The sequence below is a fragment of the Eublepharis macularius genome, chromosome 1 (genome assembly GCF_028583425.1).
Source record: "Eublepharis macularius isolate TG4126 chromosome 1, MPM_Emac_v1.0, whole genome shotgun sequence".
In the NCBI taxonomy this organism is placed as follows: Eukaryota; Metazoa; Chordata; class Lepidosauria; order Squamata; family Eublepharidae; genus Eublepharis; species Eublepharis macularius.
Genome location: NC_072790.1, coordinates 95,136,920 through 95,155,865, shown reverse-complemented (window position 1 = coordinate 95,155,865; position 18,946 = coordinate 95,136,920). Strand labels below are relative to the sequence as shown.

General features: G+C 39.9%; 1 protein-coding gene across 2 annotated transcripts in view; it reads left to right on the top strand.

The window, feature by feature from the left end:
* The window catches only part of HACE1 (HECT domain and ankyrin repeat containing E3 ubiquitin protein ligase 1), a 67,734-nt gene that overhangs the window by 26,139 nt on the left and 22,649 nt on the right, over nt 1-18,946 (top strand). For both annotated transcript variants that reach the window (XM_054982509.1, XM_054982499.1), the window contains exons 15-19: nt 3,685-3,796; nt 3,885-3,982; nt 4,595-4,682; nt 6,242-6,391; nt 7,549-7,745. In XM_054982509.1, coding sequence (XP_054838484.1) covers nt 3,685-3,796; nt 3,885-3,982; nt 4,595-4,682; nt 6,242-6,391; nt 7,549-7,745 — 645 coding nt within the window. The remainder of the gene's footprint in view (nt 1-3,684; nt 3,797-3,884; nt 3,983-4,594; nt 4,683-6,241; nt 6,392-7,548; nt 7,746-18,946) is intronic.

The window sequence follows — 18,946 nt, the reverse complement described above, 5'->3', positions numbered from 1 at the left end:
GGTACCTTCCCCTAACTCTCAGTTATCAGTGCAGATGCTGCCTTAAAAAAATTCTCTAGCTGTTTCTTGGAGAGATGGCAGGCAACTAGGTTGCTGGAGGAAGGCCTCCCGCCATAGTGGTAGGCCTGACAGACCTAGGCTGATTATGGCCCCCCAAAGAAGGTATCCCCATCCTCCTACACTCTCCATTATTCTCTATGGGGAAAACAAGTCATCTTTTTAGGTGGCTTGGGGTGACATTTTGCAAGCAAAATGCACCCAACTTTCAGGCGACCTGCTCCTACCTGTCCTCCCACCCTCCCCCAGGTTTCAGGAAGATTGCACTTTGGGGGGCCATGACATGCCCCCCCAAGGTGGTTCTCCCACAACCACACCATGCAATTTCTTTCTATTGTGTGGAGGACTTCCATCCCCACAGCAGAAACACATGGATTAGTGCTGCCAATGGCCTCAGCCACAGTCTGGCCACACCACACACACCCAAGCAACCCATCACAGAATAGCCCCCCCCCCCAACTCAAACACCCCTGCAGTTACTGGCCAGCCACTCTCCATTGGCTCTTGTTATGGGAAAATCCAGACTCCCACAGCAAGAACACATGGAATGTGGCATGTACGGCCACAGGCCTAATCCACCCCCCCCCCAACATCCCCACAGACCCAAAGACAGGCCCCCCAAAGTTCTCTGCCACCCCCAGAGCAGGCTGGCCAGCCACTCCCCATTGTTCCCTGTGATGGGAACTTTTAAACTGTCCTTCCCAGGGCAATTATGCACAGGCCAGGGGTGCCACATTGGAGGGCACATTCCTGGGTGCAAGCTCATCCCTAGGAAGGCACTCCTGAATCACACAGACACCCTCCCCAAATTTACCCCACCCCCTCGAGCAGGCTGGCCAGCCACTCCCCATTGTTCCCAATGATTGGAACTAACCTGCACACCAGAGAACAACACACAAACACACATTGAATTAAGTTTTTAAACATTTATTTTCTCACTTTCAAATTACAACTGTAAAGGCAAAGTATTGTAACACATCACAACAGCAGTCTCCCACACAAAAATAACACAACTCACTTCACATCAGAGAATCACAGAAACACAATTGCAGGCAAAAAACTTTTATTTCTTTCACTGCTTTAGGTTACCTAGCAGGAGGGCACAACACAGGGCATGAAAGCAGTCTTCTACGCAAAAATAACACAGCTCACTTCACATCAGAGAATCACAAAAACATAATCGCTAGACCAATTTAGGCAGGAATCTCTGGCTGCTTGCTTTACATTGCATTGCAATGCAAAGATTCCAGCCTTTTCTAGCAAGAGGGAAGGGTTGAGGAGGAGGTAGTGAGTCACTCACACCTTCTCCCCCCTCCCCTCTTCAAAGAACTGGCAGGAAGCTTTTGCTTCCTGCAGAGATTTGTTAGCTATTTGCAAATGCAGACGGCTAGCAAATAGGCGATTCTTTTATTTCCGAATATTTCTGAAGTGACTTGAATCGCTTCGGAAATACCAGCTTCGGTATTTCCGAATCAGGACCAGCATGCTGGCCCCAATTCAGAAATACCGAATATTTCTGAATTGGATACCCGAAGCGCACACCCCTAATCATTAGTCGTTTGAAGTTTTTACTCTTTTCTGCCAGTAATGTGGTTTCATTGCATATCTCAAATTGTTAATATTTCTTCTATCAATTTTCACTCCATCATCAAAATCTAATCCATCTTTCCTTATAACATATTCTGCATATAGATTGAATAAACAGAGAGATAAAATACATGCTTGTCTGGTACCTTTACCAGTTGGAAACCACCTCCCCATATTATGTCCAAAAGGTAGCCTTTTGTTTAGAGTATAAATTGCACACCAACACAATCACATGCTGTGGTGCACCCATTTCTTTTTAAACCATCTGTAGCTTTTCATGATCCACACAGTTGAAAGCTTTGCATAATCCATAAAATGCAAACTGTTTTTTTCTGGAAATTCTCCAGCATGCTCCAGTGACAATTGTAAATTTGCAGTATGATCTCTAGTGCCTCTTCTTTTTGAACATCTGTCTCTCTTTCCATATATGGTAAGAGTCTTTGTTTTAAAATTTTGAGTATAATTTTGCTTACATGGGAAGTTAATGCAATGGTCAAATAGTAGCTTCAGTCTTTGACATCTACTTTTTTGGAACTGGAATGTAGATTGAGCATTTCCAGTCCATAAGCCATTGTTTAATTTTTTATATTTATTGGCATAGTCATGTTAAGATTTTTATGTACTCAGTTTCTGCAGTTTGAAATATCTCTACTGATACATCTGCTTATGGTGATTGTTTCTCCCAATTGCTCTGACTTTCTAAAATTGAAGGCTCTTTATTAAAAGATTCTTCTTTAAAAGAATCTGTAATCCCTTCATATCTTCTGTGTAGTTCTTCAGTGTATTGTTTTAATCTTTCCTTTATTTTGTCCTAATCAGAAAATGTATATCGCTGTTGATATTTCAGCATTCCTAGCCATGGTTTGAATTTCCATTTGATTTCCTGGATTTTCTGGAACGGGTTTTTTGTTCTTCCGTTTTTGTTGTTCTCGTCTGTTTCTCTGCACTCGTTATTATACAACAACAACAATAACAAAGCCTTTATTGGCATATCTCAGGTTATCAATACAGTACCACTCGTTATTATAATAGTTCTTTGTCTCTGTATTCAGGTGTCTGAACAGCTGCATTTAGAATTCCTATTCTATTTCTGTCACCATTTGCTTCTCATTTGTCTTCAGCAACTTTTAAAAATTTCATCAGGCATCCGTCATCTCTTTCATTTCTTTTGGCTACAGGAATATTCAGGGAAAGGGGGAAGCCTAAAGCAAAGCAAGTTGCTACTCTCTTATTTAAAATTCATCAGTTTACCTCCCCATCCTCTTTTCTATCCAGCCACTATAATTCATCAGTCTACACTGTCATGAGTTGTTCAGATCCAGTTTAGAGTTCAGCTTTGGACTTGTGTTACTCAAATGGCAGCCCTCTGTGCTTTATAGAAAATCTTTATGAAACTGGAATTTTGGAAGCAGTTTGTTCTAGCATAAGGACTTGGATCCAATCAAAATATTTGCTTATTGGGGTAGGATTTCTACCCATAGAGTGGGGTTTTCTTACTTCCCTTTTCCAACTGCAGCACAAAATTCCTCCCTCACTGCTTCTGGAATGCAGGATCCTGCCCCTGAAAGGAGAATAGAGAATTGGATGGCTGCTGTGGGAGGGGAGAAATAAGCAAATGTTGCTCCCTTATTGTAAGCATGGATTTCTTCAGGCTCCAACCCACTTGCAATGTTGGAAAGAAAACAAAATCTACTAGGCATGACCAAAGTAGGTCTTCATCACCTGTCCCAATCTTCTTTATAATGTGTATGAATAGGCTTGCCAACCCCAGGTTGGGAAATTCCTGGAGATTTGGGGGTGGAACCTGGAAAGACTGAGGTTTGGGAGAAGAGGAGGGAACTCAGCGGGGTATGTTGCTTTACCGTCCACTGTCCAAAGCAGCTGTTTTCTCCTGGAGAACTGAGATCTGTAGTCTAGAAAACAATTGTAAATCTGGGAGATCTTTAGGCTCCACTGGGAAGTGGGCAACCACATATCTGAAACATTTGTTCTTGTTTGTTTGATCTCTCTGTTTTCTCCCCTTGGCTCCCATCTCCCCAGCCCTTTAAAGATCGCTGTGAATGGTTTTATGAGCATTTGAATTCTGGACAGCCAGACTCAGACATGGTTCATCGGCCAGTCAATGAAAATGATATTCTTTTGGTCCACAGAGGTAAGCTGTTTCATCCATGCCATCTTCATTGTGCAAAACACTTCTGTGTTGACACAAGTTAAGAAATTAATTGGTGTTTCATATTTAGATTCTATTTTTAGGAGCAGCTGTGAAGTTGTGTCTAAAGCAAACTGTGCAAAACTGAAACAGGGAATTGCTGTGCGTTTCCATGGTGAAGAAGGCATGGTGAGTAAAATTATATATTGTGTAATGCATAAAACATAGTTTTCCTGAGATACGTATAAAAATAGTGCCTTGAGGATAGCTGTTCCGAAACACATAGCAAGCTCCCCTGGATTAAGAAGAAAAATCTTCTTCTGTCCCTTGGCTTATCGTTGTATCAGGCTCCAATGCAGATAGATCAAAATGGAAAAGAGCACCATCCATGTTTCTGAAGGCAAAGACTCCTGTGGATCAAAAAGCCTATCAGGCTAGACCTTTTTCTTTTATTAGACCGTTGGCTGTTGGTGAGCATTAGCTGAGTATGGTTCTTCTCAAAGGAGAAACTGCAGGTGTTAGGTGCTAATGATGTGCTTCCTGGTCCAAAGCAGACAGAAACCCATTGTGCCGAACAAAGCAAGATGCATCAGCAAACTGCCTGCAATCCCTTCTAAAGGCACGACCACTGGATCATTATTGTTATTTTTTGTGAGGCCTGGCCTTTTTCAGACTGTGATTCAAAATCCACTTAAACAGTATTGTAATATTTCAATGATCATTTTGAAAGGATTAAAAATTCATATAGCCATATATGGCACTATAACTGAAATGTTGCATTTCCTTTTTTTTTTAATCTAGGGTCAAGGTGTGGTACGTGAGTGGTTTGATATCCTATCCAATGAGATAGTTAATCCAGACTATGCACTTTTTACTCAGTCAGCGGATGGTATGTTACTGTCTCTTATAACAAAGTTCTGGTAATAATCTGAAACAGTTAATAGGAGTCTCTTGCCAGAAATTATCTTCCAGACAACATTCTTGTATTTGGCCTTAAGTGTAGTAATGGGTCCTCTAAATCAGTTCAACTCCTGTGGTACAAATGACAGAATTCAGTGATATGAGAAATTGGGCAGGACAAGGACCAAAAGCTACTTTAGCATTGGCCATGGGTTTGCACAAGCCCTGCTGAATTTTGACATTACATTGCAGATAGCCAAGTAATACCACAGATTGCTGCATAAACTCACTTTCAAAATTAGCTTGCCATTCAGCAAATCTCCCCTTTGGCTTCTGGAGCTAGTGTTCTGGATCTTGGCCTACATCTTTGGACTAAAGACTGTTGGAGAAACATTAGGAATCTTAGCTATGACAGCACAGGAAGATGCTTGCGACCCCCCGCCCTCCCCATTAGTTCATAACCCAGTGATTTGTTTAAAGAACCGGACAGACCATGGCTACTTCTACATGTATTTGGAAGCAATTTTAAAGTGGAACAATAAGGCTACTTATTCTGGGAATTTTTTTTCTCTATAATTGTGGTCGTTTTAGCTATATACAGTCTTTTAAAAGGCAACACACAAAGCTGTGGAGTCCATTTATTTCTACATGCTTATCTCTTTATTAAAATATTTATACTTCTTGTTTTTCCATGGTTCGAGACAGCATACACATTAAATTTTAAAATATAGTGGTCAATAAAAAACCTGCAGTTCCAACCCTAAGCAGAGTTATACCCATCAAAGTCAGTTGAAGTCAATACACTTAAAATGGTGCAGCTCTGTGTGGAGTGACATGGTTATTAACATTGTTTTTCAAGGATCCTTTGGGTTGCTTAAAGCTACCCAGACTAGAACATCTGGCAACATGTACCACCTATTCAGTATCCAAAGATTATAAATGATATGATGGTGATTTCACTCTGCACATTTCAATGATTGTTCTTTCAAAACAGGAATATAAATTTGGGATGTGCAGAAGTATGCCTTTCTGCATCTTGACATTGTCTATTTGGGATGCCTGTCTAAAAGTGGATCTGGGTTTTTTGTTATGCCATTTTGTGTAACAGTTGTACTTGAATATAAACATCTGGAATTGTCTTAGTTGCACATTGTCTTAATCATCACGTTGGTACTACTTTTTGCAGAGGTCATGGTTTTTTAAAGTATCGCCTACTAAAAGCACTTATCTGCAGTAACAAATTTATGTTTAACATTAGAAATAAAACATATTGAAACATACCCAATAAAAGAATTTAAGAATATGGTAATTATGAGCAGGTTATTTTTATAACTCTAAAAACTCATTTTCAGAGTGAAATTTTATTTAAAATGTAAATGAAATTTACTTAGCTGAATTTTCTCTTTCTTGGCTTCTTTTCCAGCTACATCTTTTTTTTCTTTTTCTTTTGGCTGTTGAGAGTCATGAATCATTTAAAATAAATTTAATCTCAGTGTTCTAATTAATTTTAAAATGCTTGTAAGCAGAAACAAGTTCTTGTTTTTCTAGGAACCACCTTCCAGCCAAATAGCAACTCTTCTGTAAATCCCGATCACTTAAATTACTTTCGATTTGCTGGACAGATCTTGGGGCTAGCCCTGAATCATCGGCAACTAGTGAATATTTACTTCACAAGGTCATTCTACAAGCATATTCTTGGTATGATTCCATTAAGGCATTAATCTGATAAGATATAATTTATAATGTATTAAAGTGAAAATTCTTTTGCGTTCTGTTGCTGTAGGCTCAGTGAAGGTCACACAGTTACTAAAGGATAGTTTTAGGTGGGTGGCTGTGTTGGTTTGCAGTACAGCTGCAGAATTTGAGTCCAGTGTCACCTAAGAGAAGAACAAGATTGTCAGGGTCTCATCTGATGAGAACTGTGATTCTCGAACGCTTATGCTACAGTAAAGTTGGTTAGTCTTAAAGGTGCTACTGGACTCTTCTATTTTGCTACTACAGACTAACATGGCTAATTCCTCTGGATCTATTGTCAGGGTGTAAGCTTTTGAGATTCAGAGGTCCCTTCTTCAGACCTCTGAAGACAGAAGCTCTGGTTTTTGAAAACTTACACCCTGAAAATCTTGTTCATCTCTTAGGTGACACTGGACTCAAATTCAGAGTTCCTAAAAAAGCTTCAGTCTTGAGCTATACCCATATTGTAAAAAGCAGTTCAGATTACTGTTCAGCATGCATTTATTTAGATAGTTATATCCTGCTTTTCTCCTCAGTGGGGACCAAGGCTGCTTATATCATAGTTCCCTCTTCCTTAATTTTATCGTAGTAACAACCCCCCTGTGAAGTAGGTTAGGGAGAGAAAGGTTTGCCCATGGTCACGATGACAAGCTACGATGACAAAGTGGGAGTTTTGAACCATGGTCTTGTTAAAACATTAACATGGAGCATATTAAAGTGCACATTAAAACAGCCTTGTAAAAGATGTCAGTATTCCCATATTATAGATGGAGATAGGAAGTTGAGGCTCAGTGTAGCTTGCCTTAAAATGTTGCTTAGCTGAGGTTTGAAATTGTACCCTTCCTGGAAGCATAACCATGTTCTCAATACTGCATGTGATCCTTTATGACCATAATTATAGTAGTCTTTATGACACAAATTATGTTGTGTCATTGTTGCAGCTGGTAACAAATTATTTTTAAAAAAACCCTGTAGATTCCTGTTACCATTTATTTCTTTCCCTCTTCTTTATCCTTGCACTGTTTCAGTGTGTCTGTAGAGGGCACTCCTTTACCACAAATAAAGCAAAACCATTTCAGAATTAATATGCACGAGAGCTCTTTCTATATGTATTTTCCTAGGTATTCCTGTAAATTATCAGGATGTGGCATCTATTGATCCAGAATATGCAAAGAACTTGCAGTGGATTCTAGATAATGATATCAGCGATTTAGGACTAGAGCTGACCTTCTCTGTCGAGACAGATGTATTTGGCGCAATGGAGGAAGTGCCTTTGAAACCAGGAGGTGCAAGTATAATAGTTACACAGGAAAACAAAGTGAGTTGCTTTGGATTTTAAATGCATAATACTGAAAACTCTGTCCCAGGTTAGACAACAGCTTCATAATTTGCCAGCTAATGAAACCGGTAACAGCAGTCCTAGGCAAGCTTTTTTAACCTGAATTTTTGAAAATAAAAGCAAAGTAACATTTAAATGACTATTCGTGACCTTTACTGAATCTAGTTTGATTTTTTGCTGCAAGCATATTAGGGAGCATTTATGAATTGATGTTACTTACAGTTTTATTTTAGCTGTGATTCACTGCATATAGCCCAGTCTCAGACTTGGTATGTATGTTCAATGAACACATTTAAGTATATGCAAAGTTTCTCTTTATCACTCCTACATAATAACTCTAGCAGTCTTGACTGAGAGGAAGAGTTGTGTCATGCCAGTGTCAAGCTGTTCGCACTGGCAAAAAGCTCCCTTTGTCTGAGGAAGGCTCCACCATTAGGCTGGATCCAGTGTTTTTGTTCTGCAATGTTGTATGATCTAAAGATATCCACTAAAGCAGAAATACTAATTGAAGTGATTGGGAGCCTGCCCTCCCACCCCCTCAAAATGAACCAGCTTAGTTTACTGGCTGGTAATTTCTGTGCAGTTAATGCAACGTGAGTGGAGAGTTCTCTTTTGCATTAAGTACCTGTTTGCACTATATGTATGTATGTATGTATATGTATATATATTGCCTAAATTGCCCTCAATAGTATATTATGTGTAATGTGCACAAGTGAATAGGTCAAAAGTAATTCCAGTCACTGTGAGATCAGAAAAGGCCTGATATTTGTTGGTTGTGGTTGCCTCTTTTATGACATTGGTCCTGTGCCATATCAGTTGTTTATGTAATAAAGAGTCACAGAAATTTGGCATGTTAAATGATTATTCCCTACATCAACAGTGTGTGCAAAGGACCTACATTTGACTGATGTAGTTTCATGTTATGGATATTACCAGTGTGTTGTGGCACTGGGCTACATAGGAGGAGCCACCATGCTCTGCAAGTAATGTTTCAACTGGGGCTTAGTGTAAATTTTCCCCTAAAGAGGCTGTGTTGATACTTTAGCTATGATTGAGGATATTTCTAAGCAAGAGTTCTAAACTAGATGTGGGATATGGAATACAAATGTGCTCCAGACATTTTCCCACAGTCACTTCATATTTTACTCGCTACTTTCTACCCAGCTCAGACATGCTACAGGAGGCAAAAGAAGGATGTTTAAAAGCCTTGGAAATGTTTTCCCCATAGGAAACAAGGGAGAGTGGCTGGGGGCAGCTTGTTCAGGGGCCCATAGAGCTGGACCCTGGGATCCAATGCTTCTGAAATTTGGGGAGTCTTTAGTAGACAATTAGGAATAAGTTCCCTTCAAATTTGATGGAGTTCACTTTAAAAATGTCCCCCGGATATTTTTTCCCATAGGGGATAATGGCTGGATAAATCTGGGATTCTCTAACCCAGATCAGAGAATCTGACTGGGATTTCAGGGATACCAAATTTTTTTGGTATCCTTGAAACCTGGATCAGGATCATCCAGATTTTCCTTTTTTGGTGCACATCTATATTCATCAGCAGAGATCTTATTCATACTTTAGAAAGCACTGCTTCTTGGGCTTCTGCTTCAGCACGTGCCAAAGCAAAAATCAGAAGCTGATATATGGGTATAACCTGAATGCATTGCTCACAGACAGATAAGGCAGCACGAATGAGGTATGAGGTCACATTTAGTCTTGAATATTCATGTTATCAAATGTATGTCATTTGCTTATATGAACGTGGATTTCTACTTTAGCTTCCATTCCATTTCATTGCCCTGTAGACATTGTGGAAAGTAGATTGCCTGTATTGTTTCTATCTGGCACACCTGTAATCTTACATTGGGATCAGTAATAAATCTGAACTATTTTGTTATAGCCCCCAAACTATTTATATTTCTGTCATTTACATCATCAAAGGCAACGATGTAATTACATTTATGCAACAATATCCATTTAATGAAAGCTGTTAATAGTGTCCCTATGATTGCCATCTATAAAACAGTCTAGCAAACATAAACTTTACCATGTCTTTAGGAAATATAGAAAGCAGTTGATATGAAAATTCCCATTTAGATGGGTTTTCAGGGAAGGTGTTTTGATTTGGTAGAGGAATACAGTGTTCCTTTATTCATGCTAAATATCCTTTTAGAGAAAATATTACAGATCCTAGTGCATGGGTATTCATTTGGGCCTAGTATCAGTATGCTGATTTTGATAGGAGATCATGCTGTGCTAGCAAGCAGCCACTTGATGTCACTTTTTGTATTCCTCACTTTCCTAAGATGATTACTGCTGAGACCAGAGTGGCTTCTACAAATGCAGTTTATATTGTTCTGTGTCTTGATTTTTCTAATACCTTAGTTACTCATTGTACATGATGATAATTCTGGTAATTGAAGAATTTTGTTGTGCAGAAAGAATAGATAAAATTTGCTTGCTCTCATTTTTTTCTTTAAAAAATTAGGTATATATAGGTGTGATTTATGCAGCAGTTGGATTGCAGTGTTGCTTTTAAATCCTGCTTCCTAACAATTTGAATTGTACTAATTAGGGTGTGGTAGTAGTCAGAATCTTCTGCCATGTCAATGAATGGTGCAAACTGGGATTGAAAGATGATTAGAAATTGCTTTTTATCTGTTCTACCTACTTTTATCTCACGGTGGATTTGAAGGTTCATCTCTTGATCCTCCTAAGTCTGCTGTGCTGCCTCTCAAGTTATTGATTCAGAATTTAAGGTTGAAGGGCTGGAGGACACCTAAAATAACTTGAGTTTTGGCTGGATCTGTGCCAGGCAGCTTGGGGGTTGTAAGTTAACAAGATCTTACATAATGGGTATTCAGTTGGCACAATAAACATATACTTTGCTAAGTATGCTATTTACATTTATCAATGGGAATTGCTGTACAAAGAGCTTGTGCTCATTTGAAATACCATCATAACCATAGCATTTTCTACATTGCCATTTTATTGCAGGATAGGAGATCACTAACTATGCTAACAGTGATTGGAAAACTTAACAGTGTAAACTGGTATAGCTACATGTGGAGGAGCAGAGAGGTCATGTGCCTCACTGTGGGAATAATAGGGTGGAGGAGGAATACTGGCCTCTGTGTGACTTCTGGTGAGTCTGCATTTTATATAGGTCAGGTGCTATGAAGCCCTCTGATAAAGTTCAGCATAGGCAGCATTAGCTCCATCTTTGCTTTCCTTAGGATCATCTTTTGGGAATGTGGGAAGAATCGAATATTTTAGAAGCATAAGCAGGAACTGCAGCTCTTAAGTTTATGTTCCCCCCCTCCCAGATTTTCATTTTTTAAAATTGCACTTTGCACATCTTCAAATAGTTTACATCTGCACCAGCTCTTAGGTTATAAAGAAGTGCTCCCGTTTGAAGGTTTGAAATACAGATGTTCAAATTTGAACATCCTGTTTGTTGTGGATGCCTGTCTTTTTGGCTGTTGGGATTTCCAGATGTGATCAGAAAGAAGAAATGTAAATGCATGATGCCTTCTGATTGTGATAATATCAACTGATTGTCCCAACAATGTGCCTTGGTGTTTTGAGGAGAATAGTGTGTATATGCACTGCTAAAGATGTAGGATTGAATGGTAATCAGATCTCTATTGCGAAGTGTTTTTGAGAGCAGACAGCTTAATGAAGGCACTCTTATGTTGATGCTGAGCTGGTTCTATGTTATGTACTTCCTTTGCTTGGCAACAGGACAAGCTTTTAGAAGGTAGCCACATTTTGTCTGTTGCAGTAAAAATAAAGTCTTGTGCTATCTTAAGGTTATCCAATTTATTGTGGTATAATGCTTTGGATCAGAGCCCACTTTGACAAGTCTCATAGTGAGTCCAGTTGGATGAAGATGTTAGAATGGAAAGAGTGGCTATTGTTGCCCTGAAATCAGGGCTTTAACATGTGGCAGTTATTCTCTGGGTTCAGCCCCAGTATCTGTTTTCCTATTCAAAGCTTAACCCTAGAACATATTGTTGTGATGGGGAACAGATTGTTATGTTATATTAAGCTGGTCTGTGATTCATCTTTTCCGATCCAGCCCTGGGAAAGTTAAGAAGGAGAGAGCAATGAACACCATTTTCTCAAACTGACATCTAGCTTTTTAGTACCCTCATAACAAGGAAAATGTGACAAGGGAGCCAGCTAACCATGGCAGCTTAGAAGGACTAGTTTTAGGGGCAGAAACTCCTTATCCCCCTCCCCACCCCTTGGAAGAGAGGGTTCAAAAGGCGCTGTAGCCTTTTTGTGTGTGGTTCAGCAAGGAGTGGAGAATGGAGGGTCCAAAAGGGTGGGCTTATTCAATAGACTGCACATTTTAAAAAGCCTGGAAGTGCTGTACACACCGCTGCAGGGCTATTAAAGGTTAATCCCTCACAGAATGAGAGAGCATTGAGTGACAGGCTACTCCAAGGCATCTAATTGGATAGCATGAGCTGGAAAGAGGAGGGTCTTTTTTCAGTCCTAGCAGAGACAGAGATTGAGTGTGAAGAGTTGGGAGATGGAGAGCAGTTTTAACACTGACAAGAGAACTGGGGAAAGTTGACAAGTAGGTTTGGGAAGTAGGTTCTGACTCCCAAATGGGCCAAAGAAAAGGGGATAGATCATCTAAGGAGTGGAGATTTTCCCTACCCAGTCAGACAGAGAGGTAGCTCTGGAGAGTGAAGAGATCTCTGGTTGAATGTGGTTGGAAACTTCCTGTGGAGACTTTCTAAGGAGTGAAGGAAAGCACTGGCATGTGAAGAGAAGGGGACCAGCGTTCCTAACTCTAGAAGAGAAGGAGAATGCTAAAAGAAAATATACTTGAGTGCTTGGGGAAAAACAAGGGAACCAAAGCCTCAAAATAAGTATCTGCCTTTAAGTATCTGTGAAGAGCATAAGAATTGAAGTCTGTGCATGTTCTGATTTTACCTCATATGATGAATTACATCAGGAATTTTCAACCCCTGATTTCACCTGATCTTTCCCCTCTAAAGTAACTAATTAGTTATTTTTGGAATGTTAAAAATGCCTCTGGTGCCAATTATGTTGCTTATGGATGAGGGAATGTTATACCTTGCCTTCACCTTCCCAAGCACTGGATACCCATCCCAGCAAGGAATGCCTCAAGTACTAGTTGGGAACTCTAAAGGGACAGATAGATCTTAGACTCTTATTAGCTGTAGCCTTGCACACTGCTCCTTCACACTATATATAAAGACAAGCTGTGTCAAGCCTCACATGCATGCCTTCTACTCAGTCACTCTGTACATGCTTAGAGGCGCATCAGCTTCTTCAACAGCTGGTGTAAAGGTCAAGCTTGTTTCATTGGGGTGGTGGTGACTCTATTAAGAAAAACTTAAGATTGGGAGAGAGTGAGAAGCACACTCCCCGCCCCCCCTCATCATAACACTCATGAAGAGGGAACACATTAAAATGTTTCTAGAGAAGTATATAGTTCAGAGATCAGCAATATTTTTCAGCCTGCAGGTTCCTTTTGGAATTCTGACACAGGGAGGCAAAACCAACCACAAAATGTCAGGAGAAAAGGTTATGAATAAATCTAATAGTAGGCCTTCAGTATTTCAGGCAGAAGCTCGGTTTAGCTTTACATTTTCCTGCTTCCTTTCCCACCCACCATCCATCCTACTTTTATCTTTCTCATCTCAGCCTTCCCGCCTTCCTTCTGGCAGCTGTTCCCAGGAAAACTAGGGCACAATTGCATGGTGCCAGCTGCTAGGCCCAGTTACATAGCAGGGAACTCTCAAGGACTTAAAAGAGGCACCTCACTTTCCCCTGTATCTCCCTCCTGACACTATTTTCTCCTTCCCTTCTCCTGGCAGCCCCCATGTCCTCACACTTCCCTGTTTCCTTCTTTCCTTTCTACCTACCTACCCCCCAATCTACCCTTTATCTGCCCTTCATTTTCTGTTTATTTCATATATACCCTGCCTTTCTCTATTATAGGAACACAAAGCAGCTTATTCTCCTCTCCTTCATTTTATCCTTGCAACAACCCTGTAAAGTAAGTTAGGCTAAGAATGTTTAAGTGGCCCAAGGACACTGAGGGAGCTTCCACGGCAGGGTGGTAATTCAAATCTGGATCTCCCATATCCTAGTCTGAAACTCTAACCACTACACTAAACTGGCTTTTGTGGAGTAAATGCTGTTGAACAGTAGCAAGCAGCTGGCCTGAATGGGTCTTGGAAGTTGCCCAGTGGTTGCTGCCAGGCCTAGCCATAATGAGGCACTCCTCAAGGGCCAAAGCAGCCCTGGAAAAGGGCTGTTCCCTCCCTTTGCCTTTTACTGACAACAGCCAAGGCTTGAAGGCTGGTAATACTTTTGGTTGCCTAGCAGCCCCCATAATGGCTACTGAGAGGACATTTTTCTTAAAGCTGTAGGTACTGCTTTTTTTTAACCCCTCATTTTTATTTTTATTTCATATTTTTCTGCAAAATTCGAGGCTTTCCTCAGGTTTGTAGAAAGATTTCTTTTCTGTTCATAGCCCCAATCTCCAGGTATAGATTTTGCCATGATGAGAAATAGACATATTGATATTGAGTTAGGTAAGAAACCCTCATTGGCAGTAATCTGTCTTCATTTTTTAGGCACCTAACATACTTACATAAAAGAAAAAATTTTTTCTCCTAGCTATCCCTTTACATGAGTCTTTTTCTTATGAGCCCAGCCATTTTTAACATGCATTCTACTTATAACAATGACTGTTGGTGATGAAGGACTGGCGAGAGCTACTTGCACATGTGTACAGTAAGAGAGAGACTCTGGCCAGATTTTGATAGGAACATAAATGATTTTTTGAAAGTGAACAACATTTGAGATAGTGATGTTATTATCAACTTCCACATGAATGATAAAAACACATTAAAACTGGGAAGATCTGAAGACTTTAATAGAAGTTCCAGGTAGATGCTTTAAGCATTTTAGCCATGCAGCTTTATTGTGTTCAGAATCATGTCCCACTGTGTTTTTGGAACATCATTCTATCTACACAGGTAAAGTACTTTACATAAAGCCACTGTCTGCATTATTCCATAAACATTAAAAAAAACCCTCAAAAACTTCCATCTAGCCCAGTCCACTTCCTAAAAACATAAAGTGGGTACCAGGACTGATGCTGGTGGGTGCCATGGCGCCCACAGTTGCTATGTTGGGGGGCCCACCGTTCTCCAGTATGGATGCAGGAGAAAGAATAAAGTTCAATAATGCTTGGCATATTCATACTGCTGCTTCTTAGACTATTAGTCACTTATATTTTGAATTAGATGTGCTGGAAGTGGAACAGAGCCAGGTGGTGTGGAATTCTGCAAATGCCAGGTGGTGTGGCATTCTGCAGGTGGTGTGGAATTCTGCAAATTCCACACCAGTCTTGTAATTACAGGACTTTAAGAACTGATACAAGCACGGGAATAGTACAGAGTAGTGCCAGCAGCATGTCTGGGTTGTACTGGTTTTACAGAAATGATTTTTATTGATTTTCTCTTCCCTTAGCAGCCCTCTGCATTCATCCAGAAGCTGTTGTTGAAGGTCTGGGGACCCGTCAGAATCCTATACCATGTGGCATGGCAGGCTGTCTCAAGAAGGGGGAGGGCTGTCCTCTTTCCATCTTGCATAGCCGAGCATTGGAAGGAAGTTTTCTTTAAAAACTTTTATAGAATTCTGAAAACAAATTCCCTTCATTTTACAAATGATAATAAACCAATGGTTTGGCTTACATGAAGGCTATCTTAATGTAAGAAGATCATTAGCATAAACTGATTGTATAGCATATTGGTACATTTTTGCTTGCTATAAATAAGTATTGCCGTATAATTTTATTAGCAATAGTTGCAGCTGAAACTTTAAAATTCTGTCCTGTTTTTCCACTTAAAGACATTAAGGCAGCTGCAGCACAAAACAATGCCTAGGACAGCATTAAAATAAAACTACGAACAAGCAGTAGGCATTAAAAATTAATAAAAATGTTTTGCCCTGCCACCTAAAAGATAGTAGATGATGTCATTTGACTATCTCTGAGGAAAGAAATTCCCAGAACAGGGAAGGTCCCAGCTAGGTCATAATTTGCCTAACTTCTGAAAATGGGAGGAACCCAAGGCAGAAGTTTTCAAAGAGACATGAAAGTGTTACATAATGCATGATTAGGCTGCAGTGGTCACAATGCTTGTATCGGGTTGGTCTGTAGTACTGGGCATTCAGAAGGGCTGAAGTTTGAATCCTGAGCACCATGAACAGAGTTTCACCAGATGAAATCAGCATCCTCACTTAACTGCAGCCTTCTTTGTCCCTCAAAATCATTTGGCTTGGTGGACTGGAAGTAAACTGGGAACTTGCAGCAGGATTGGGGGGGGGGATTGGAAAAAAAATATCTCTCCTCTTCATTGTCTGAGGAGCTGCTGCTTTGCCAGCAGAATATCACCTTAAGATCCAAGCCTAGCAGCCAGTCTTCTGTCAGTTTTCTCTCTGGCATTTGGGAGTATAGGGCAAAGTCCAATAGGGAACAGAACAAGCAGAAGTGGAGGAGGAGAGCAGGGATAACAGCAAGACAGGATCAAGCAACTGACAGGCTTTTAAATCATCTTATACACAGTTCTTAAGACCATGTGCTAAAGGCGATCGTCCTGGAGCAACTAAGTTTAAGTCAAGAACATTGGTTTGAGAGCGCTTCTTATTTCTATTACTAGTCATTCACCAGTGCAAACTCATTGGAAAAATACATTGCAAATTCATCATAGTTTCAGAATTCCAAAAACAGAATGTTCCTGGCCAAAGGGTTGGCTCCTCTCAGAAAGCCTCTGGAAAAGAGATTATACTAACATCTTCAGTGTGAATTAAGGTGAGTAGGAATAGACTTGGCACCATTACAAACATGTGATGTTCATTTTATCCTCCAGATCTCTAAATACCAAGGAGATCTGTGTGATGTGCTCCAGTAAACGGAGCTTTTTCAGGAGCAGTGTTTTGCTTGATACCAATGCTTCTATTTCAGCTTTAAACTGCTGGTAAGGGGCATAAAAACGAATCTACCTTAAAGGCCAGAGTTTGGAAGACTGTATCTTAGTGGCTTCCAGCCCATCATTTTGTTAGTGCGTGAAGAACAAGAACTGTCAAACTTGAATAAGAAATGCCATAAGCAGCACATACTGAAGTTGCATCAGCAAGCCACAAATGTAGAAAGGCTTGTGCTCAAGACAATGCTTTAAGTAACAGTTCACAACTCATTCCATTCATTTTTTGTAAGTATCTGAAGATATTCCAGAGCTGGAAGGGAGTTGTCAGTCCTTGGCAAGTAAATCCCTAAGTTCTCCACAGCAATCACACAGGTGAATTGGTTGAAGTAACTTTTATTAGAGATCTATCAGGTTCAGGGTGCTCAGACAGTTGAATTGGCAGAAGTGACATATTGAGGGAAAGCATGGTTAGTTATACGTTAATGTCCCACCTCCAGGTTAGTAACCTGTTAGTTAACAACCAACTAACAGAACCAATAAAAATCAAAAAGGAATGAGACAAGGCTGTCCACTATCACCTCTTCTGTTCATAGTAACATTGGAAACACTTATGGATAAGATACGAAATTCAGATGAAATTAGAGGAGTTAGAATTAAGAATTAAGAAGCAAGAATATAAAGTACAAGCATTTGCACATGATCTAGTCTTCATTTTAAAAGAACCTTTAACATCAATCCAGGAGCTCCTGCAAGAAATTAAGGAATATGGTGCCTTGGCAGGCCTAAAAATAAACACTCAAAAGAAAAAGCTCATTACAAAAAACATGCAGAAACAGCAGATGGAAGAACTAACCCAAAAATCACAGCTTGTAATTGAAAAGAGGATAAAATACCTAGGAATCTGGATGACTAATAGATGTAGTTCTCTGTATGATGATAGTTATATGACATTAATCAAAGCAATTAAAAAAGATCTGGAAAGATGGAAAGACCTGCAGATATCATTGCTGGGAAGAATTGCGGTGATAAAAATGAATGTTCTACCAAGTGGTGACACTGAGAGATCTTTGTCTTTTGGTGCTACACCTCTGAAGATGCCAGCCACAGCTGCTGGTGAAACGTCAGGAACTACAACGCCAAGACCACGGCTATACAGCCCGGAAAATCCACAACAACCATCGTTCTCCGGCTGTGAAAGCCTTCGACAATACATTGTTCTACCAAGAGTTCTATTCTTGTTCCAAAGCATACCAGTAGGGGTACCCCAAGCTTTTTTCAAGGAACTTAACCAGGCTGTACAGTCTTTTATTTGGCAGAATAAAAGACCACGAATTAAACTGAAAGCAGTACAAGACACAAAGGAAAAAGCAGGTTTTGCTCTACAGGATTGGGGGTTATACTATAAGGCCTGTGTGTTGATTTGGTTGAGAGAATGGATTACCCTGAAAAACGAAAGACTTTTAAATATGGAAGGACATGACTTATTGATGGGCTGGCATGCATTTCTCTGGTATAAAAAATGGGAATACCATAAATACTTCAAAAATCATTGGATAAGGTAGGCATTAGTGATGGTTTGGAAAAGAATAAGACTAATCTTTTATGAGAAAATCCCTTTGTGGGTCTCCCCAATCGAAGCATTTACATAACCTAACTTGAAAAAAGAGGGGAAAGCCCCTACCTACAAGGTACTGTTGAAACTAGCTGGTCTAGTTAAAAACCCAAAAGAAATGACAGATTTAAACATTGAGTTGGGATGGTGGGGCCAGGCACAATTGGAATCTAGATATAAAAAAGACAAGGTAATGGGCTTCTACAAAAAGGATGAGAATATTGATATGATAATGTGTGGTGCCAATGTTAAAACAATAAAGAAATTATATAGTATGCTTTTAAATGCAAAATTACAGGGGGAGGAAGTTGAAGATACCATGATAAAATGGGCAGAGAACGTGGGACACACAATTGACTTAGAGCAATGGTCGCAAATGTGGAAGGGCAATTTAAGGATGACAAAAGCAGCCTCTTTGAAGGAAAATATTTACAAAATGTTTTATAGATGGCATCTAACTCCTATTAGGATAGTCAAAATGTCTTTAAATATGTCAAATAAATGTTGGAAATGTGAGAATTACCCGGGTTCATATTATCTTGTGTGGTGGACATGTAAAAAAGCAGCAGAGTTCTGGAAGATGGTCCACAAAA